General features: G+C 36.0%; 2 protein-coding genes across 4 annotated transcripts in view; one reads left to right on the top strand and one right to left on the bottom strand.

The window, feature by feature from the left end:
• LOC105045001 (uncharacterized) overlaps positions 1-5360 on the top strand; it is a 30768-nt gene extending 25408 nt beyond the window's left edge. The window contains exons 24-27 of one of the 2 annotated variants that reach the window (XM_010923154.4): positions 1556-1600; positions 2792-2875; positions 2963-3066; positions 4719-5360. In XM_010923154.4, coding sequence (XP_010921456.1) covers positions 1556-1600; positions 2792-2875; positions 2963-3066; positions 4719-4839 — 354 coding nt within the window. In that variant the 3' untranslated portion in view covers positions 4840-5360. The remainder of the gene's footprint in view (positions 1-1555; positions 1601-2791; positions 2876-2962; positions 3067-4718) is intronic. The other variant, XM_010923146.4, reaches the window with a different exon arrangement.
• Positions 5361-6624: 1264 nt separating this feature from the next.
• LOC105045012 (ethylene-responsive transcription factor ERF118) lies at positions 6625-8396 on the bottom strand. 2 transcript variants are annotated; one of them, XM_029266536.2, is made up of 3 exons: positions 8131-8396; positions 7994-8026; positions 6625-7875 (listed from the first exon to the last, which is right to left on the bottom strand). In XM_029266536.2, the coding sequence occupies exon 3, from the start codon at positions 7826-7828 to the stop codon at positions 6938-6940; it is 891 nt and encodes a 296-aa protein (XP_029122369.1). In that variant the 5' UTR covers positions 7829-7875; positions 7994-8026; positions 8131-8396; the 3' UTR covers positions 6625-6937. The 2 variants fall into 2 exon arrangements, with proteins under 2 accessions (XP_029122369.1, XP_029122371.1); XM_029266538.2 differs by lacking the exon at positions 7994-8026.
• Between the last annotated feature and the right edge of the window lie 15384 nt (positions 8397-23780).

The raw sequence follows: 23780 nt of genomic DNA on the forward strand, positions 1-23780 counted from the left end.
ATCATGGTTTGTTAACAATAACTATAGTTCGAGTATCCCTTCTAATGTTTTAGATGGTTTACAAAACCCAATACCTTGTTTCACCTTGTTTTCCCATGAGTTTTAGATTAAAAGTGAACTGTATAGCAGATTTACCATATATGTTCTTCTCATTAAATTCTCTAGGATCCACTTTCAATTGGCCTGGTCTGGGCTTGGGCATAGGTTTTCATTTATTCCACTTTCTTTGTGATATCTGATTGTGGTGTAATTGATGCCATTTGTTTTGCATTAATGGGTTTCAGTCATCCTTACCTGACTGATCTGGTTATTAGTACCGTAATATTTTCAAATTGTTTTAATGTCTCTCTTTGTACAACATCTCTTGTCTGAATCTGCTACATATGCTTATAGCTACTCAGCTACATGCATGCAGACACCCTCGCATAATGCATGCATACATACAAGTGTGAATTCGCCCATGACCATAACCATCAGACATTTTCCCAGATATTTGGAGTCGGCTTTACAGATTTCTTTCACCGAGCATTGTATTTAGGGAATATGAAGATGCTGATGCCGTAGCATATAGTAGCATCGAATTTGGATTGATTTCATAGTGGTGCTTTTCATGATTTGCTGTTGAGCTAACATTATGTACACATAAATTTTTTCCTTAATTTACCCTATGAAAAGACGTGTGCTGTATGCATGTGTATATGGATACCACATATATAATTGAGATTGTTTTTAATATGGGAATGAGTCTATTTTCACATGGCATAATCAACTCGATTATGCCCTGTAGTCAAATTATGCGGTGAGACATTAAATTGACAGTTCACACCATTCATCATAAAAAGATAATTCACTTTATGGTTTGTGCATTCGACTTAAATCAGCTGCACCCAGATCCAAGTAGGCAAAATAACCTTCGCCAAACCTACCTGGAGCCTTACATAGTGCAAGGGAAGATATTCTGGTTGGAAGTGTTCTTCAAATTAGGGCATGTTTGGTGTTGCTTGGAATTAGGCATGTTTAGTGTTGCTTCTCCTTTTCACAAAGGTGTTCTCACAAAAGGAGAAGCCAAAAGCTAGGTTTTCTAGTTTCTCCTAAAAGCACTTATCTAACTTATTTTTCTAGAAGTACTTTTCGGACATTGTTATCAAGTACTTATTGTTTTCAAGAAGCACTTTTGTGCTTTAAAAGTTATAGAAATGCTTTTTTTAAAAAAAAAATACAAAACCAAACACGCCCTTAGAGAGTACACAAGTGCTTTATAACCCATCAGAAGAGTGTATAAAACCCAAATGATTCTAGCAAAAGCCCACCAGATCCTCCTTTGAGAAGTCCCATCTCTAGAGTTATATCAGTTTTTAGTGAATTGATGGATTTGATTTTTTTTTTTTTTTCATTTTATATGAATGACATTTTCACGATTATTGTGTTCATATATTTAATTGTTGAAATGTACTGCAGAAAAGAAAGATTATCTATGCATTATGAGGATCATTTTTATTATGTTTGTGCTGATTGGGATAACTTTTTATTTGTTTGTTGTCTTGACACTGTGCAGGTTGATTTTGTTATGGGAGTACTCTCAAAACTTGTGAGTAAGCAGGTATTAAGTTCATCGTCTTCTGGCATACAATGCCATCCTTTTTATAATTTCATTTTATCTGGTCTGTTGATTTGATTATTTCTTTTAGATGGTTTTGCGATATTTTTTCCAGTTTATTGCAAGATATGCTTATTAGAGTTAGAGTAGTAATTTATGCTTCCGTTATGTCCAGTGTAGTCATGGATAGATTTCGTTCTCTGCATTTTCTTCAAGCTAGACTTGTTGGATACAATGCACTTTTCATTGTATCGGCTTGAATGGTGAAATATGATAGATTAGCATTTTTCTGTGTTTGAGAATTTCACGACGTGCCTAAATTGTCTTCAATTTCAAGTAATATGATTTTGAATTCATGATCTGGAAATTTAAAACTCGATTTTCTTTTGATTGCATTGCCAATGCATATTAATAATGTAGAAAATATTAATCTAATTGTTGTTTTCTAATGCCTATTTAACTTTGTCCTTGTTTTAATCTCTTGTCCACCTATCATAATTGCATTATGCCCCTATTATGAACCCTCCCATTTTGTTTTTGCCATACATCTAAAGCTATATTCTTATCGTCTAGGTTTATTTGGCACATGGTTGTCACATAATTCTTAACAATTCTCCACTTCATCCAACCATCTCACATTTTTCAGAGGTATCATGATGTGCCTTGCTAACTCGCTTATACATGAAAGTTTATTGTAGTTGTCTCAAGGCGTCTCTCGGTTCACTAGGTCTGGTATGGTTGTTTCTGCAAATGTTGAATCCCATACCCAGCCTTCATTTCGAGGAATGACACAACGTATTCTTCTTTGACCAATTTCTTTTGGTTTATTTAAAGCTTAGTTCTTGACTGTGGCCATACCCTGACATATGACGAGTTAACAAATATCATTTGATTTGATGACATATTTTGATCGTGGATGCTGGCATGAGTATAAATGCCAGCTGTTATTTATATTGCTTGTAGCTTCAAGCAGAGGAGTTGGTCATACCTAAAACTACCAACGGTAGATTCAAAGATCTACCTTCCTGTGCTTCAATACAGTAGAGCATGTTGAAGTTAATATTTCAGTTTTCACAGCTTATAGATCCCGTTGTGAGCTCACATTTGATAGGATATATTTTCATTTTTCATTATGTCTTACAACACCATTTATAGTACTCAGTTTTTGATTTTATCTGATTATCCTTTATGCAGATCTGGAAGATGCCAAAGTTGTGGGTGGGTTTTCTAAAATGTGCCTCTCAGACACAGCCCCACTCCTTCCATGTCCTACTTCAGGTGTTTCTTGTTTGTTTATCATATGTCTTGGATTTTAACATTTTTCTAGTTTACTGATATATGCAAATGCCAATATGGTGCTTGCAGTTACCTCCGCCACAGCTTGAAAGTGCTTTGAATAAATATCCTAACTTGCGAGGTCCTCTTGCTGCTTATGCTAATCAGCCAAACATAAGGAATTCATTATCGAGGTAATTTAAAAATATATTTTTTGCCCAAGGTATTGTCCATGTGCCAACAACTTCTATGATGAGTTATTGACAAATTACCTATGGGATTCAATGATCTGGATGCTTTGAGTGCTTAAACTGCTGTATTAGTCTCTCGAACAACCTGCAGATCAGTTGTCAGAGAGGATAAAGTAAACAAAAGGCTGCTTACCTGTCCAACCCCCATCATGATGCCCTTAGCCTCCTTTATTGCTCAAACCCCTTAAGCTTTCACTTTTGACCACCGGGAGGTGCTGCTGCTAGGAAGTGGTACTGGTAGGAAGTGATTCATGCCACGAAGAGGTTGCTGGAGAATAGGGTTTTCTTAATTTTCTTTTTTCTTTTTCTTCCTCTGGCCTAATCGGCTAGGGTGTTGACGAGGTCTCTGGACACCACCTGCTGGCACCAAAGGGTATGTAGAAATGAATAAATAGGTGGCAGCATCTCTTCAGTGTTTTTTAACTTCATTCTTTTTCTATTTGTAAATTTTCGATTTGTTTCCATTCCCTTCTTTTCTTGATCTGTATTCCAGGTTTGATCTTTTTGTGGTTTTAGGGTCTCCTTTCTGAATAAGTTCTGCAATAAACAGGAGGTGTATTTTTTTCTTTCATTTTTGGTTTTGTGTGTGTCTGTGTGTGGTGATCTTCTGTGGAGAAGACCACAAAGATGCAGAGCTATCATATTTTGTGGCATACTTCTCTATTTTAAAATTTTATTTTGAAGAATATGGTCCTTCATGAGTTTAAGTAGATTATCCAGTGTAAATAATTAAATTATTACTGGTTAATACCTTTTCAATATTTTTACTATTTTATGTATTTATTTATTTATTTATTTATATCATCATGAGCCAATGGGTCAATCCTAAATTGACCCGTGGTTGAACAATTCATCTGTTACTAGGGGTGACACATGATCCGAACAGCTCAATCTTGGCTTGGAAAAAGCTTGGTTTAGGCTCAGTTTGGAAGCTTAATAAACCAATATTGAACTGGCAGTCTAGGCTCAAAATTAATTTTATGTTTAAGCCTAAAATTGCTCGATCAAGCTTGGCTCCCTTATGCTCGGAAATATATCATGTGTGTGTACATATATATATATATGCATGTTTGTAGGATGTAATAGTTGTAATACACACAAGGTACAAAGATCTCTCTTTACACGTTATAAAAATTTATGATTCTAGCAGCACATCAAAAATCAACCATTGAATGTAATTTTTGAGTTCTAAGACGCCTAATGTACCCCAAAGAAAAAAAGAGGAGGAGGAGATCTGAAGACTTCTTCCTGATGCATCCTGTTTTTCAGAACATGTATTTATGAAATGATATTGATGCATAGATTAGGGATCTATAAATAATGTAACGTTTTACCCAAAATTTTTTTAGTTATTTAGATTACATCCAATGGTTTAGATTTTTTGCGACTTGGATCTTGGAATTTTATGATGGGTGTAAAGTGGGGCATTTAAGCCTCTGTATTATATCCATATATGATGTTGGATGGATGTTTCAGGATCTAGAATCCAACATGAGAAACTTATGAACACTAAATCACTGTTTTTTTCTGATCTGTTTTACCTAAGTCATTAATTGATGCTTATGTAATATTCTCATTGATTGCTTTGAGTGCAGGCAAACTCTCAAAGTGGTAGGTCTTGTCAATGAACCACAGCAGGCCCCCAGATCGTATACGCCCACAGCATTGCACACATCAGACACAAGCTCATCTGTTCATGGTGCAACCCTTACATGATATGCACGATTCTCCATTTCTGACTAACACATTCACAGAAAATACTTGTAAATGGCCTTACCCTGCTGCAAAGAAATCCTTCGGATGAGATATGCCAAGGCCGGTGGCCTGCAAGCACGGCCATGCAGGAGGCAACGAACAAATGGGCGTCAGAAGAGGTGAGAATTGGACTTGATCAACGCCTGTAATCTTGGGCTTGCATTCCACCTCCGTTGGAGAGCAACAGGTGAGATGGTTGGTGGGTAGGGCACTGCTGGAGAAAGGATCATATGATGTCCCGATGATGATGTATAATAGCAAAAACTTTTTCTAGTGAAATTTAATGGTCGTCCTCTTGTTAGAAATAATTTTTCGCCGAGTGGTGATCGCTAGGCAGAGGAAAGGCTAGGCTGCCTTTGGATTTTCGAAATCTAGGATGACCTTGTTGGCATTGACCCTCCCCCGACAGTTGTACCAGGAGCCTCGTTTCCATTGTTGTCCATTGTACCTTGATTCATTTATGTATTCTTTTTATTTAGTCATATTAGTTGGTTGCAATTGTAAATGAAAGTTTTGCATTTGCTAACATTTAAGACCGTTTAGCTGAGCTTTCGGTTTTGGCTCTTTCCTGTCTTATTCCAGGAGTATGAGTGCTTAAAATCTGTGTTTTATGTGATTTGTGGTCTCCATTCGGTAAGATGGAAATTTGTCAGGATAGAATCTTCTTGCAATAAAATTCAAATTGAAAATGAATAATAAGAAAATTAAGGATATTTTCTTCAGAAGGGCATATATTTTTTTAATAGGTAATGATTTTGTAGGAATATTATGTAAAGCTAGTGGAGTGGGATAACTCAAATTGCGAGAATGCTGCTCAAAACTATTGGCTATTTTTCTAGTTCGGACTGTCAGATTTGTTGGGTCTTCCTATCGCTAAACCGGAGTGTTAAGATTGGTACGACTCGGTAGAACGTTTGGCTAGCTCTGATGATTTAGGCCAGCTGGTGACCGTGTCTCCATATCAACCCTGCGCTTCTTCATTCTTCATCTCGTTTTGTAAATCACACGCAGACGTGTTACATTTTAGTGTAAAGTTCTAGTGTGTACGAGGCATTTATTTCCTCCCAGAGGCACTCATGCTTACATTTGTGTTAAGTTCTAGTATGTACGAGGCATTTGTTTCCTTTGGGCATTTATTTCCTCCCAAAGGCACTAATGCTTACATTTTTGCGTTAAGTTCTAGTGTGTACGAGGCATTTATTTCCTCCCAAAGGCACTCATGCCTACCACATGGCGCCAGGATGATGGTGTGACCCCTACGAATTGGGGAAAAGGATGGCTCAAAAACGAGATGCTACGGGACATTCAAAGCCCTTCTAGGGGCTTGGTACAAGCTAGAAAGAGCCCCTAAGCTTTTTTTTTTTTTTTTTTTTCTCCCCTTCAAGACGGATTGACCAAAAGAAAAATACAACTTAAGCTTCCACCATTGGCCATTGCTACATCTTATCACCGTATGACATAAATTTCGGGCTCTCTGCTGGAATTCTCACTTTTCACACGATCCATACGTTAGACGATGATTTACATCTTCTCAAGGACCAGAACGTCACCCTACCAGATCTCCCATTACGTTTATATAAAGCAATCTTCTACCTGTGATGTATAACGACGACATTACAAAGTTCAGGCCAGGCTAGGAGTCACATAATTGCTCGCTAATGCTGAACAAAAATCAGAGCCGGCAATTAAGAACGTAAACTAAACACATCCCACCAAAAAAAACAAAACAAAACAGAACATTCACGATTAAATAGAACTAACAGAGACCATAAATGATAAATAACCAGAGGATAGAAGTCCGAACACAACATGATCAAGGTGAGAGATCACACAAAACTCCTTGGGACGGCTCCCAAAGCTCAAGGAAAACCCAAAGAAAACCTCTCCCTAACCAATTCTCATACAGCCAATACACAAAGCATCGTAGAATTTATTTTCTTAGGAAAACGCTACAGAACCCAATACCAGCAACCGATTCGACAACATATACTATGAGACTGCGGGGGATGAAAATTTTGTGATAGACGAATAAGTGCAAAATTTTTTTTACCCAGAAAAACTATGCATCCAAGAAGGAGAAATCTCCTCCATCCAACGGCTGCGTCCACAATGGAAGGTCGTCCAGTCCCAGCAAGTCCTCGCCGAGTTCGCCCACAAGGAAAGCATCAGAATCAAGCCCAAAGTCCAGGTGCGGAATCTCAAGCTGCTGCTCATCAAAAAGCTCGCAAACCGGCTTCTCCTCCACTGCGGCCTCTTTCGCCACCGAAGAGTTATTGGTGCCCGGCGCTACCTCTTCGACCGCTCTCGGAGAATGAGAATTCTTCGCAGTCGCCAAATTACTCCCGGAGAGGGCGACATCGAGAACGGAGGAAGGGGAGGGGGCGGAAAGGGGGCCCTCGGAATTCTCAGAGACGGGGGAGGTGGAGGAGATGGAAGGGCGAAGGAGCCGCTGCTTCTCCTCCTGGAGACGCCTCGAGGCGGCCTGGTAGGCGTCGGACGCCTCCTCGGCGGTGTCGTAGGTGCCGAGCCACAACCTGACACCTCGGATGGGATCTCTAATCTCCGCTGCCCATTTCCCCCACCGTCGTTGTCTCACTCCCTTATACCTGCGAGTAGGAGTGCAAGAAGAGTTGATGGATCTGAGGGTTTTAGTCTTATGGGCTTTCGGGGTTTTGGGGATTTTAGAAACAGGGGTCAACGAAGTGGTTGAGGGAAAGGAGGTGATGACGATATCATGTATTATACGCTTCGTTTTCTTCTTCGGTACGAATCCCATCGTCATCATCTCTCCATCTTCTTCGCTGGAGGAGGAGTCTGTAGCATCGGGATCAGTGAATAGCACGCGAATTTTTCTTCTCACTGGTTTCGATTGGAAAAATTTAGATTTTGGGAAGACAACATCTCTCGGATTGTTCTTCCGACTAGCTCGCATCATCATCTTATCTTCCATAACGACTTAGGACCCGGCATCTATTATCTTCGCTTAACAGATCGAAACTAAAAAAAGAAAAAAAGAAAAAAAAAAGAAAAAAGAAAAAAAAGGTTTCGTAAGTTCTTCAAAAGTGTACTCTGTCAAGTGAGGGCTCCTCTCAAGAAGAGAAAGAAGAAGAAATACATAAATCCAAAGTATTTCACTCTGAATCCAGACCTGCAAATCCCAAATCAGAAAACAAATAAATTTTTATTTCGTTAATCCAGAACTAAAATTCTTTTTCTCATATAGGGGAAAAAAAATTCATTCTAATTCCATACCAAGAAAATTTCAAACACATCGAGCCCTCCTCGATACGAGAACAAGAGGGAGCCGAGAAGGACGGGAAGAGATGGCCACCAGCAGAAACAGAGGGAGGGAGTCTCTTCAGAACTCGGCCTTCGTCTTCGCAAGTAAACGGAAACAGCACATACCAGGCACCAGCAGCCGACATATATCCACTCTCCTCTCCCTCTCCCTCTCCCTCTCTCTCTCTCGACTCCTCTCCTCTTTCTCCTAGCTTCCCCTCTCTCCCGAGTCTCCTTTCCTAAAAAGAGGATGAGAAGGGTTAGAAAACAGAGTTATATACCGAACGATGAGGTGGCGGCTTGGATGGATTACAAGTCTATGGCTCTGATTTCTTCCCGTCACTATATGACAAAGATCTATCCCTTTTGTTCCCTTCGAGAAATGGCCCTCTCCTGCTGTTCTCTACACCACCGGACCAACGAATACAAAAAGTTATAAATATCTTAGAATAAGATAATATAAAAGCAAATACTATTTAGCGAGCAGAACCGTACATACCGACCTCTTCGGCCTCTCCTCTATTCTTCTTCCGCCTCCTCTTTCAGCGTTTTTTTTTTTTTTCCTCCCTCCTCCCAGTGTCGGTCAAATAGAGTCGAAGAAGATGTATGGAACAATTTATGGAGCTAGCGGGTGCGGAGCTGGCATGGGCGCATGGGACACATGACATGATGTTCATGGGGCATGCATCCTTTGCGGTTACCAAAACGGTGCGGATTTCTTTAATTCCGGATTTGGTGGACGTCGGTTCCCGTCCTGCCCATTTTACTCCTACCTTAATTATTGTGTCCGTAGAAGAGATTCTTGTGCGTGTAATAGATCCGCCGTACATGCTGCTTGCGTGGGAAAATATAAGCCGTTCATATAGAATACTGTGGTTTGGTGCGACGCGGTAGGTCGGTCGATTCGACACCGCACGGAGATTTCCATGCGCTGTACTGAAGATTGAGTTGTCCTGTTTTAATTAACTTTTAACTACGGTATATATAAGTTAACTAAATGATGATTAATTACAGGTCTGCCCGCGAGGGCGTGTCTTATGGGTTGGTTTGTTTCTTTCTTAGAAACGGTTGGGGTATGCTTCGTTTTTTTGCTCGTGGACCGGGCCTTTTGCAAATGGCATTGGATGAAATGGACAATAAAATCTTTTATGATTCCGTATAAAAATCCGGTTTAGCGTTCCTTTCGATACCGGTTACTCCGACCTAATTTATGAGTATATACATCCATGTTCAATATTTTTTAATAAAGTGGACTATCATTTTGGCACCGAGAAATGGGACCTTCACGCTTGTAAGTTCTATTTGCCCAGAAATTTTTAGTTGTACTAGCCCCACCATTGAAGTGATGGATCGGTCCAACCATGAATCAGCAGGCGCAAGTAGATCTATATTGCCCTCATTTTTCTTCTGTTTCTTATTTTTCTATGTCCTAATGCCTGTTTGTTTGTAGCTGGACTGGTCCACCATTGGATTGGCCCATAATTTCTCCAATTTGTCTTGGTCGTCCGCACTAAGGTGGGTGCTCTTTGGAGACCTCGAAGAGTCAGAATGCAGATAGAGGTCTTCCCGCATCCAAGTTTATATACGCGCTTCCGCAGCTGAGCTTTGTTTGATCGTGCTCGATGTTTGCTTGGCTTCCAAGGCAATGCGGGCGGCGCCTTTTATAACTTCTTATTTGTAATTTTGCGTTCTGGCAAAAAAAACACGTGTTTACCTCAGCATTTGTTGATATATAAACTCTAATCTTTCTATGGTTGAACTCTTAGTCTGTCGGATCTAGAGATGGACAGCGTGTACAATAAAAGAGTACGTATGGCTGATATAAAGGAAGCGCACCGAATTCGTGAGTTTCCTTGCTGTTTATGTCTAACTTGGAATTATTTAATGAGTATCGGTTTAACGAGACGAAAGGGATATAAGACTCATTTAGTCAGTCCGGTGGAACGGCAAGCATTTGTTTGCAAAATTCAAATGTTCCTACTATAATTGTCGCAAAACAATTAATTTTTCTTCCTGTTCCAGCAAAATAAAGGATCGACATAATAATTATTATTGCAGCAGCAATTTCCGAAGTATCAGCACTCCATCCATGTTCCTACCCTTTAATTTATTTAATATCTAATGTAATAGAAAAATAAAGTTATTTGATATCTTAACATTTATCTCATCAAAATAGTATTTTCTAATTTGCATATCTATGTAAATCCTTGGGCACGCCATGTTTTGCGCCAATCCCAAATGTCACATCATGGTAGGACATTGGTGGTAGTACTCTTTACAAAAATATTATTAAATTCGAAAACTTTATGCTTTTTTTTTTTTTTTGGGTATAAAAAACCTTTATGCTTTAGTCTCTGGATTGCAACCTCTTGTATTGCGTGGCATCACTGGTTGAGAGGACTCCATGCAATATATAGAATAATATGTTTGCATATATGAAACATTTTCAACCCCAATTACCATGCAATTCATGTCCGTTCCAGTGGAGAGTTGTGATTGAGAGATTGGATCTCTCAAAATTCAAACTCCAGCCACAGAGGAATCTAAAATTATTTTTTTTTAGAACATCTTTCTCTCTACTGTCCACTATGTTCATCAGAATAATATTTTTCTTATTATTTTGTTCCCAAAACGTCTATTGGAAGGCAGCGCTATGGCTGCTATGCAAAAATAACCACTGTTATCTCTACTTTGACGGTACTTTACATTCTAAAAAGGAAAAATAATACTTGGGCATCAATCAAGCAGCTGGAAATTGAACCTTGAATGGCACGGGATTTTCTTACTACTATAACAATTCGTACTAATATTAGGAATTATTTTTCCATATCCGGTAGACTATGTAACCGTAGTTCATCATGCCCGTTTTACAAGTCCGCTTCTGAATTTTCCAAGCAAAGGAGTGCGTGACGGAAGGGATGAGATGGTAAATGGATGGTGGGCAGACGCGTGGCAGTAATGATTACCGTTATTGTGGGTTAAGGGTGCTGGGTGCGGCCACGAGTGGCTGTCCCCCAACGCCGGTCCAGACGCCACCACTCGCCATGTGGGCAGTAGGATGGATTGCGACCGGAGATTCCAGCAAAGGTTGCGTGCGTTACCCACCGCTGACGCGTTGCTGGGGTCGCTTCCAACATTGTTTCAGCGCTTGATAGACCTCATGCTTGTCATATCCAAGCTTGTGAGAAAGCAATTGAAGAGTGGAGCATTTTTCTTTCACCAGATTACCTCCGTAGAAAATTTTGAACTGCAAGGTTGTAAACGAGGGCTTGCCCTGACGTTGTCACATCCTCAATAAATAGAGATTGTGTATGATTATCAGATGGCACATCTCCAAAAGCTAGTAGAGGAGGGTCTTCCTCCCTTTCTCTAGCCTCAACACTAAATCAAAACGTAAGAAAAGAAACTTTGGGCTACATAGCTAGAGCAACCTAATCCCTCCTCCATCCAATGGACTTGATCCCAATTGGTTAAAATATGATCCAGCCATCCATCTTAGAAATTATGATCATGTTGTCATCATATGGTAATAAAACATGTTTATAATTCTATAAATGTCATTCCTCACTATTGGATCACTTACTGATTGCTTTGAGATCTATTTTGGTGCACCCATCTATCTTTGTTAAGAATTATAATCGCTATATGATAACAAAACATGTCTATAATTTTATGAATATCATTTCTCACTATTAGATCACCCACTGGTTGTTTTGAGCCTTATGCAAGCAAGTTGGATCATCCATCAATTGCTTTGAGATTGTGTAGATGGACTGGACCACCGACTAGTTGCTTTAACATCTATATAGATAAGCTGAATCATTAATTAGTTGCTTTGAGATCTATAGAGGTGGATGAATCATGGAGGATGGAGTGTTCTAAGATTTATGCGGTGGATAATCTGATCCTTTCTGATGGGTCCAGATAATCCATAAAGGGGATGGCGATTGAGAGAGGCTAGAGTTAGGCTTGAGGGGTCCTTTTTAGCAAGCAAAGCTCGCAAGTAAAGGATAATCAGCCATAGAGGAGGTGGAGATCGAGGGCTGGGGTAGGAGTGGAGAGCTTAGATGAGCAGGAGAAGGGGCTTGACGAGCCTATAGGGTCTAACAAGATGGAGAGAGATAGGTCTAGCTACATGGAGGAGAAATGCAAAAATCAATCCGATAAAGAGAAACGTTGGATAGACAAGTATGGTTGGTGGAGGAGTAGAGAAAATATTAGCAAAGTAATTTTTTTTGCCTGAGACGAGAAAAAGAGAAAAAAGAATAAGAAAAGATGGTTAAGGGTCTCGATGACCAATTGAGCTTTGGCTTGTATGCCTAACAACTACAAGGGGTTGGACTTTGCCAATCGAACGCATGATGGTTTCGATGAGGCTCAATGCGTAAACATGCAATAAGGTAGGTGAATGTTAGGAAGTGGGACTTGGCAGTGGTGAAGCAAGAGAGGTGGAGAGAAAGAAGAGGAAATGAGGAGAGATGAGAAATAGAGAGGTTGTCTTGGGCTAGTGATCAGTGTTTGGAGGTCGTTAGTGATCGATAAAGGGGTGAGGACTACATCTGATGCTTGGTGGTGGGGAATCAAAGCTGGGGATATAGTGAAAAAGGGGGAGTTAGCAATAGTTTCGTGCATGCTCCCAGCCCACACCGACACATCTGGCTAGTAGACAATAATTTTATTTTTTTCCATCCATAACATAACATGCAGAACTATTTCTTGCTTATAGTTGGACATACTTTATATGATCCACCCATAACAGTGATAAGGTGGAAAGTTGAGTATTTTCTAGTGTAGGTGTATCAATTATTAGATATTACTTTTCATTTCAATATAAACTTTGGTAACCCCCAATAGAAGAACGGATAATTTTATTATTTTTATTTTTCGTTAATGATGTTAAAATACTGATAGACGGTTAGACTACGTTACCATAAAAATTGAGTTTTGATAGTTAATTAAAATTTTTTAATATTTAAAATTTATCTGGAGATAATCTAAAGGAAGGGTGTCGCTGCAACTTTTTTTTTTTTTTTTTTTAAGAAAGTTGCATCACCTCGTTCAGCCATTCGGTGTTGCCGAGGGGCTTTTTAGAATCGACACGTCCATTGAGCTGAGAGAATGAACGGTGTCTTTGTTTATTTTGACGAATTTACGGCATGCCTGCCCCACTCGGTGTGGTTGCGGCTGATTGCGCAACATATGAATTATGATACACCGAAACCGGGGACCGATAGATAGAAGGCTACAACGTCTGCTAATATTCAAGTACATAATGTGTCTTCACTACGGCACAAGTACGTAATATGCGTCATTCGTTTTTTCCTTTTTTCCTTATCAAAAAAAAAAAAAAAAGAAGAAAAGCACCGATTTGGAACGTTAAAATACTTTCTTTTTGTCTTCTTCTTCCTCCTCTGGCCTTTTTGCTAGCAAGGGCGACCTCTACCAATTGCTGCTGCCACCGTCCCGCAACATCACCGTGGCAGCTAGCGGTACTTGTCATGCTCCTTTGGAAGGATCTAGACTGTATGATCCCAAGCTGATCTCCTCGCCAAAGGAAGCAACTGTAGATGATGTAGTCGAACCCTCTCTGGCCGAGCTTGTGGCAGGGTGAGAAGGAGACACTACTGACATGCTGGATTTGGGAGCAGCCGAATCGGTGGAGGGGGTTTTAGATTGGTGGGGGCAAGGCCACCACGAGCTAGGCAACGGCACAGCGATGCTGGTCGCAAGGGCGGTGAGCTTTGCGGCTGCAGCCATTGTGGAACCAGGACGGATTGGCGACAATCATGGGGGCAGAGAGAGGAGACCAAAAGTTGTGGGGGGAAAAATTTAAAATTTTTCTTTCCTTCAAACTTTTTTAAAAAGTTTTGTAAAATATTAAATCAGAGAAAGTGGTGCGTAGTGCTTATAGATCATTATTGAAAAGAAATAATTATTTCTTAGTACTTATAGATAATCTTCTTTTGCCCATTTTTACTTGGACGGTCTCCAGGGAGGTCGATTTTATATTTTATATGTGTAGACTTAGCTCGCATGCACAAACGTGGTACGACGTACGCTAGAAGATGTTCTATTTATTTTCTTTTTTATATTTTATTTTATTTTATTTTATTATTTTATTTTATTTTAAATGGTTGCTTCTTTTGTGATCAAATGGTCTAATAATTATTTTTCTGGCCAAACACACTTTGATTGATTGATTGGCCGCTTCTCTTCATAGTCAACTGGTCAAATGACAATTTATGAGTTTCTTCTCATGGTCTATAATGATGATGAGTCCTGACGTATAGAGTATTTAAAAAATTAATGATTATTTTTTTTTTTCAAAAATTATGTTTGTCCTTTGGTGTTATCATCACTCTTGTTTTCTACTTTACTTGCTAAGTATTAAAGGATTGTCATTCTTCTTTAGGACCATGCCCTAAAAAAGGATATTCTAATTGTATCTTTGGGTAGAATTTTTGATGACACTGCTACAAGAGTTAAAAAGTTTTTTGAAGACAGTGTCGGTATATTTTTTGATTTTTTTTTTTACTTTTTAAATTTTCGGATCAATCCAATCAGACATTAAATAAGTCAATCTTTTAATCTTATCTTTTATAATACTATTTAAGTGCATATGAAACTCTCATTTCATGAGATTTATCGTAACAAAGACAAGGGACCAAATCCATGGATCGGAAAACTCATTGCCATTTTAGTTCTCATTGTATTCTAAGATTTTTCTTTGTTTTTTTTTTTTGATGATCACTCTGGGATTGATCTGGCAGTTTTCATAAACAATATAAATGCACCATAGCAGAAACCTAAAAGAACAGGATAGCCAATATTATTGTAAAACTAAGGGCCAATTTAGATGATTAAGTTAAATTTCGTAGGATTCATGGGTCACATTTTTGTAATTATATAATTAGTAAGATCATAGGAATATAAGCTATATAGATCTATATTAAAAAAATGACTTTGGAGTGTGCCGACTCGAATCTCATGGAAATAAAAAAAAGATCCATATCTTTTTTTCATCATAATAGAATTTAGAATGGTAGACTTCAAAATTATTTTTGGATATTTATGAATATAAATCTATCACAGTTTGTAATTCAATAAATTTATTAGTTATATTGGTCCAACCTATAAATTTTATAAAATTTTCGATCAAATCATCCAAATGGACCGTAATTTTCTCCCTCTTTCCCTCCTCCTCCCCCTCCTCTTCTTCTTCTTCTTATTTTTTTTTTGGTATCCAACACAAGTCTACTTCTTACAAAAAAAAAAAAAAAAAAAAAAGACTCAAGTCTACTTTCTCTACTGTTTCGATAATGCATTTCTCATGAGATGATGAATAGATTCAAGGTGTTTCTCATGAGATGATGAATAGATCCAAGGTGTTATATAATAATGAAGGGTGATGTTGCCTTTGGAATGAATGATTGTACTGCGGACAAGGGTTCGATCCTTCGTATGAGATATTGTTCGTTCTGATTTATGGACCTTACAGTTTTATCTTTTAACAAATTTCTCATGTGAAATTTTTTTTTTTTTCTTTATAAACATGAGTGTCTCTTGACTCACAATCGATGTGGGACTATTGATGCCTTTCACATTATTAGAACCATAATAGATTACAGTATAATCATATTCACGATAATCTAGCTAGTTTACTGTTTATTTTTTCTTTGATACTGGAGGATCTAATTGAATTACCCATCATGCCACGATTCATCAAACGCAGCTAACTTAATATGGCATAATAGTAGCCCTGCTCAAACAAAAATCAAAGAGAATCCAGGCCATAGCCCAAAACACAGCGTTCTTATTTTACACATTTACGTGGTTGCGTTTGGAGTCCTTGTCAAGATCTAGAATAATTCGCATGATGTCGTATCTGCATAGCGAAAGGTGGATAACTCCATTGTACGGTTTCTTTCTCATGCGCACATGTGCCCGTCACAGGTTGCTCTTGTACCATAGAAGTAGCATACATTATTTGTCTTGCCCCTATCCACGTTATGGTACATGTCACCTGAACTCTTTGATCAATGGTCCCCTGAGTAACATGTCATCTCAATCGATCGCGGCATCAAATTAAACCATGAAATATGTTATATTATTACTAAATAGCATAAAATCTTGGATCTTGCCTTTCCGCCGAATAAGATGGAAATCGGATCGGATATTAATATAATTACATCTATATTTATTTTATTTAATAAATATAAATATTGATATAAATTTTAGTCAAATATAAAATTTTATATTTATATTTATTTTAAAAAAATATGGATACAATTCGGATAACGAAAGTATAAATATAAATAGGGATATTGTTAGGATAGATCCTCATCGTCTGACCGACTATCTCTTCTCTTCACCTCTCCATCGATTAAGTACGACTAAATGCGTGATGACTATCTCACTTCCTCCTCTTCATACCGACTTGATTATGAATGCAGCCGATTAAATGTTGTGTTACCGATCCAGCCGATTTAGATCGATGTGACATAGTCTAAGATTAAGCTGATTTAGATCGACGGAACTTAGTCTAGTCGGCATTCGATTGACTAAGACTGACAGAACCTGATCAAATCGACGATTGATCGACGAATTAGTCGGTGCCATACCGACTATCTAAACCCCATACGTCGGAGAATCAAACAGCGGTTATTCGACATGAGCATTAACTACACACGAATGTAGAGCATAATTATTGCCCACAAGCGGCCTATTACTTTATCTTAATGGTGGTTAATGAGGTAACTACCCATTAAAAGCCATAACTCCCACGTTCTGAATATTTGGAGGTGGGAGTTATACACTAATGATTTTGTTTGCTCTATATAAAGCGGAAAGTTATGGGAGACTAGATAAGCTATGCTCTACTAATTATAAGCTTTTGAGCTTTCATTTTGGCTCTCGATCGTGCCTTTTATCCAACTAACTTAAGTATTGGAGGGTGCCCCGTCGGATAATTTCCGACAAAAAGACTTGTTTTGCAGGTTTTCTGTCATTCATTGTTCGAGCGTAATAATTTGACTTCTGACTGACTAACTCACCGAAGACACACCGCAAGAGATACAAATCGGATAATTTAATTTTATAATTATAAAATAAAAAATATTATTAAGTAAATGATATATCAAATTAATAGCATATTAATATGATCATTTATTTTTCTCAAAAATTTATGAATACTATATAAAAGTAAGTAGTGTTACAAATAGAATAAAATATTAGTAGACAAATGGGGTAGTTCTTTATTCATAACTATATCTATTTTTTTTGATAGATATAGACACAATATTAGTTTAATATAAAAATAAATCTGAATGACTATCATCTAATCCATTTTTATCCTTACCATCAAAGCTTTGGAATGTTTTATAATTTTTTTGGCTGAAGGAGTTTACGGAGAGACACTCCTTCAACTTTGGGTTAGTTACACTTGCATCCCAAAGTTTTAAAAAGTTTCAATAAAGCATCAAAATTTAATTTTTCTTACAATGTGGCCATTCATCTTCGTTACCATATGATAACAAGATATTTATTTAAATCTCAAAAATACCCTTTCCACTGACTCAACAGAGGCTCTTCCCTCGGCACAAAAATAAGATAGATAAAAAAAATCAAAGTGATCTATTGGGAATACCATTGGTTACTTTTAAGATATATATCGATGGACGAACGGTAAAGAATATATTATTTTGAGATTTATGCAGGATAGATGTATGAACGATAAAAGATGAAGTACTTTGAGATTTATATAGATGAATGAACGACAAAAGAATGAAATATTTTATGATCTATTGATAGATAAATGATAAATGATTGTGCACTTTAAGATCTGTGCAATTAGCAATTTGATACGATAAATTGGAGATTGGCATGGGAGGTAGGGTTGAGATTGGTCCAAACGATCATCCACCTTTGAGGAGATGACAAGTGGATCGGATAGGGTGGACAAAGACATCGGTGTCGGTTTGGTGTCTTTGAACCTTGCTCTAACAAAGGAACAAATGCGTAAGGATCACAGTTCAAACTTTTATGCTGGCACCTGAGCAGGATATATTTTTGGGCTTATGTGGCACAGTGGTATGCACATATATTTCCTTTCCAAGTTCACCGGCTTCTTAACAGCAAGTCCCAACCAGAAGTTCAATCTGCAATTTGCTGATATATCTCAATATTATATGGGTAATGTTGCGGTCAATTTTTTATTGTGCCCATCATCGAAGAAGAATACTTGCAAAAAAAGTCTGCACTGATCGAAGTTGTATCCGACGGAAACTCTCCAATGCTTAAGTCAGTGAGGAGTGGTGAACAGCAGATAAAAATTTTTAGTAGAGTCTCAGCCCAAAATTATCTTACCCATGCTATTCATTTACCTCACTTTTATAAATGATTCAGATGTAACCGTCGAGCATGTAGTCATGCTTTTTATGATACTAAATTATCGAACCATAATTATGGAGTTAATGGACTGTTCATGTCTACTAATGATTGTGACATGTAGTTGATAATCGTTTATAATGATTAGATATATATGTTCCACACATTTCGACATCATGTGATTATGAAAAGATAAGTCAACTATATGTCGGTAGTCGTGAATATCCGAACGAGCATCGGTCGGTAACTCTGATATGTCAATAGTCATCGATTGGATATTAACTGAGTTGTCGTGATTATCTGTTGATAGTTAAAAATAGTCGATTGTAGATCGGTCAACTGATTGTCAGTCGGTATGCTATATTTATGAAGTCGATTTATAGTTGAAATCGGAGTTCAGTAGAATTATCCCAACAGATCAATACATTATGGATTTCCTGCGAGACCTGCAGCTTGTATGTGCTTCCTTTTGCTCGTCCAGGAGAGCTCTTATGTTCTGTTATGTTACCTTTCAACTATCTGTAAATTGTCAAGGGCCTGGGAATGATGTAATCGGTACATGGTTACAGACTTCACTTTGATAATATAGCAGCATTCGCTTGTTACCGCACAAAAAAAAAAAAAAAAAAAAAAAAAAAATGAAGAAGCAGCAGTAGCAGCAGCAACAACAACAACAAAGGAACAGATGCATGGTGCCCTTGGGCCTTGGCCCTCAGCCTCATCGGACTAAGATAGCTTTAGAATGGAGGAGCGATGCCCACGGATGGAGGAGAAAACCGGAGAAAGAGGGTTGGAGTGGGTGCGGATCTTATCATTATGAGACTCACCGATGGATCTTATGGTCGATGGATGATCTGCTCGATAGATTCACTGGTGGCATGGATGTTATCATTGTTGGACGCCTAAGTCCCGCTGGAGGAGGAGGTGGTGTGAGCATGGAGATGACCCATGTTAACATTTGTGCATAAAGTTGCCTTTTTTTTTTTTTGGTAAAATGTGCATAAAGTTGCTTTGAGATATGAACATATCAAATGAATAAACTTGCTTTAAGATGTGTGCTAGTGGAGGAATGATGAAGTGCAGGGCATTTTGTGATGTATACAGTAGGTTATCTAGTAATGGTTTCACGAAATGGAAGATGAATCTTCTTTCATGTGAAAATTACGGTCCAGTCTTGCTAAATTAAGAATATTTTTATCTTTTTGTCCAACATCATCCACGAGCTGTTTTACAGAATAATACAAAAAAAAAACTTAAATATCAAAATATATCAAAACCAAACTTATTTACCAAACTAATGCAAAAGGAAAAACGCCATTTTGAATGGCATTTTTTCCCCTTCCACGTCACCCTGCTTTTCCACGGTGGCATCATCCCAAAAAAAAAAAAAAAAAAGAAGAAACGCCATTTGGAATGGCGTCTTTAAAAACGCCATTTTGAATGGCGTTTTTAAAAACGCCATTAAAACTTGCGTTTTCAATTTTTCTCACAAAAAAAAAGGAAAAAAATCGTGAAATAATGAGAAAATTTTTTATTTTAAAATTTAGAATTAATAAATAAATTAAAATTTTAATTATGATTGAAATTTAAAATATAAAGATTTGAATTTGTAATTCATTAAAAAAATAAATTTAGATTTTTTATTTCAAAATTTTTTTAAAAAATGTCAAAAAGAATGTTAAGAAATATAAAAAAAATTATCATAAAAAATGAAAAAAAAGAGAAAGAAATATGAAAGAAATAAAAAATTGAAATTTAATTGAAAAACATCATTCGAAATACTTGTCCTAAAAATTTTTAAAAAAATTTTAAAATTTAAAATTTTTAAATAATAAAAAAAAATTATAATTTAAAATTTAAAAAAAATAAAATTTTAAAGATTAATTGAAATAAAAATATTATTTCAAATTACTTTCTCAATTTAAAATTAATTTATTTTAAAAAGATTAAAAAAAAATTTAAAAATAGGGTAAAAAAATTTTATAAAAACATAAAGAATTGAAAAAAAATAGAAATTATATTTGTAATTGAAGAACAAAGTTTATAATTTTTAATTTTAAGAAATAAGAATTATAATTATAATTGAAATTAAAAATTACATTTTAAATAACTAAATTAATTTAAATATAAATTTTTAAGAAATATTTTAAATTAAAGAAAAAAATACGTAATAGAATATCAAAAAGATAAAAATAGAAGAAAACTAAAATGAAAATTTAAAATTATAAAAATTATAAATTAGATTTGAAAAAATATATCATAAAAGAATAAAATTAAATTAAATTAATTACAATTTATTTTTTAGGATATTTTATAAATGTGACTTAAAAAATTTTAATTTGAATTAAATTTTGATAAAAAAAGTAATACATTAAAAAGTTTAAAAATGAGAAAAAGTTAAAAAGTGAAAAAGTTAAAATTTTTAAAAATATTATTATTTAAAAAATATTTTAAATAAAGAAAAAAAAATACGTAATAGAATGTCAAAAAGATAAAAATGGAAGAAAATTAAAATTAGAAATTAAAATTATAAAAATTATAAAAAAATATATTTCATAAAAGAATAAAATGAAATTAAATTAATTATAATTTCTTTTTTAGGGTATTTTATAAATGTGACTTAAAAAATTTTAATTTAAATTAAATTTTGATCAAAAAATAAATACATTAAAAAGTTAAAAAATGAGTAAAAATATGAAAAAAAATTTGTAAATTGAACTTTAGAAAAAATAATATTTTTTTAACTAAAAAAAATAATACGTAATAGAATGCTAAAAAGATAAGAATGGAAGAAAATTGAAATTATAATTTCAAATGATAAAAATTTTAAAATAAATTCAAAAAAAGTATTATAAAAAAAATAATAAAATAAGAATTATAATTATAAATTTTAAAAAAATTAATTTAAATTTAAATTAAAAATTATCATTTAAATTATTATTTTTATTATTTAATTAAATTTATTTATTAAAAGATTACAAATAGATAAGTAAAGAAATTAAAAAAAAAAAAAAAAAAAAGAGAAAATACCATAGAGAATAGTATTTTTTCCTCCCCAAACTCCTTTTTCCCCTCCTTCCTTCTCCCTTCTCCTTCTCCCTTCTCCCTTCTCGATCTTCTCCTTCTTCCTTTACAAATTTAAGTAAAGGAAAAGAATACGTAATATATCATAAAAATAGAAGAAAACTAAAATTATATTTTTAAATTATAAAAATTATAAATTAAATTAAAAAAATATATCATAAAAAAAGTAAATAAAAGAGAAAAAATGGTAATAAAATAGAAATTATAATTTTAGAAAAAAAAATTAACTTTAATTTAAATTAAAAATTATCATTCAAATTACTATCCTCATTAAAAAATTTAATAAATTAAAAAAATAGAAAAAAATAATTAAATAAATTATGAAAAAAATTTAAAAAAATTTAAAAAAAGAAAAAGAATAAAAAAATACTGAAGGGAACGGCGTTTTCTCCTTTTCCCCCCTTCTTCTCTCCTTCTCCCTCTTCTCCTTTCTCCCTCTTCTCCCTTCTCCGGCGTCTCTCCGACAGCACGGCGGTGAGCTGCCTCCTTTCTCTCTCTCTTCCTCTCTCTCCCTCTTTTTAAAAAATTTAAAAAATAAAAATTACCAGAAAGAAAGCCAAGGGGTCGACTCACAGAGTGTGGCAGCCAAAAATTTTGCGTGCCGTTAAGCTCTTTTAGCCATGAGTCGATTCATGAGGTCGACTCAAAAATATAAACCTATTTTTCTTACAAAATACGCTTCCAAAAATGTTGAAATTGCCTCCAGTAGATTACACATCTTTTGTTCTTGCTTTTGAGACTTCAGAATCATATCTGATAAAATTATGATTTTATTCCTGAAATATAATAATTTTTTTTTCAAACCAAAATTATTAATAATCCCTTCAAATACTTTGTAACCGTCAAAATCAATTCAAAGAGCAACATTCGATATATTATTATTTACGTTATAATTTTTATAGTCCTTTCAGCATAACGTTTTCTCTCCTAATGTTCTGAGACACGTTCGAGTATGTGTATCCATATGCACAAATCATAATATCCAATCATTTTAAATTAAATAATATAAAATAAAATCAACATTTAATATTATTCAATAGAATAAAAATGTCAAACGTACAAAAAAAAAATAGTACAACAAAAATGTAAAAATACTAAATACAAATATAACAAAGACTAAGTCCCACAAGGACGTCGCGGCGCCCGTGGTCGCTTGGACCTTCTCAGGAAGGTCCTCGCCGGCTGCTCCTGCTGTGATGGCTCCTCTTCTATATCAGTGGAGGAGATCTGCTGATCATGCTGCTCAGAAATAACTGATGCTGTCAGATCATCTACAGACTGAGAGACCCGTTCAACTCTCTCATCTGGATACATGGATGGACCTGAAAAAAAAGTATCATACTCATGTGGCCAACTGGTTTCCGGTGATGGCATCTGGGAGATGTAGGAAGAAGAAGATGCTGCCATCTGTGGATGAAAATGCGGTGGCATCTGTGCAGCATCGAATGATGACATATGCGGAATATGCGGTGATGACATATGTGAAACATATGGTGACGGCGTATAACCCATATCTGGCGCCCGAACTGCTCCATACCAAGGCGCACAGGTATGTGGATCAACACCAATCGCCACCAATGTTTCGAAACCTGTTCTCTCCATCTCCCGCAGTATCTGAATCCGCTCGTCCTCATCAGTCGTAGATAAAGCACGACGAGCGTCCAACACGAGATCCGATATAGAATCAGTCTATAAAATAAAAATAAAACAGTTAGTATAAAACAATCAGTATAGTGTACAATATAAAATAAAAATATAACACAAATAACATGAAGTAATTTTCGTAATCTTACCAAAAGACGTACAGTAGAACCCTCGTCCTCGTATCCAGAAACTGCATACTGAGACTGTCCAATGACTCGCACCGTAATGCTAAAAAACCAAGCCATATAGTCATCAGTATATGAACGGCCTCTCAAAATAGGATCACCATGAACAATGTGATCTCGACGTGCATCCCAAATATCGATGTACTGTGCATGTCTGATACGCCAGTCAATACGAGCTCTCCCTCATCGATCAATACGATGAAGTCCCTGGCTGGTATCAAACTGCTCTGGGATGCCCAGAATCTGACCAAACTGCCGCAAGACACGATCGGGAAGATGCCACTCTACCACATCAAAACAAATAAGTGGCACCCTAGCAGTCCA

The sequence above is a fragment of the Elaeis guineensis genome, chromosome 2, assembly GCF_000442705.2.
Source record: "Elaeis guineensis isolate ETL-2024a chromosome 2, EG11, whole genome shotgun sequence".
Taxonomy (NCBI): Eukaryota; Viridiplantae; Streptophyta; class Magnoliopsida; order Arecales; family Arecaceae; genus Elaeis; species Elaeis guineensis.

Excerpts from the sequence above, each read along its gene's own strand:
- LOC105045012 (XM_029266538.2), bottom strand. The coding sequence starts at position 7,828 with ATGGAAGATAAGATGATGATGCGAGCTAGTCGGAAGAACAATCCGAGA.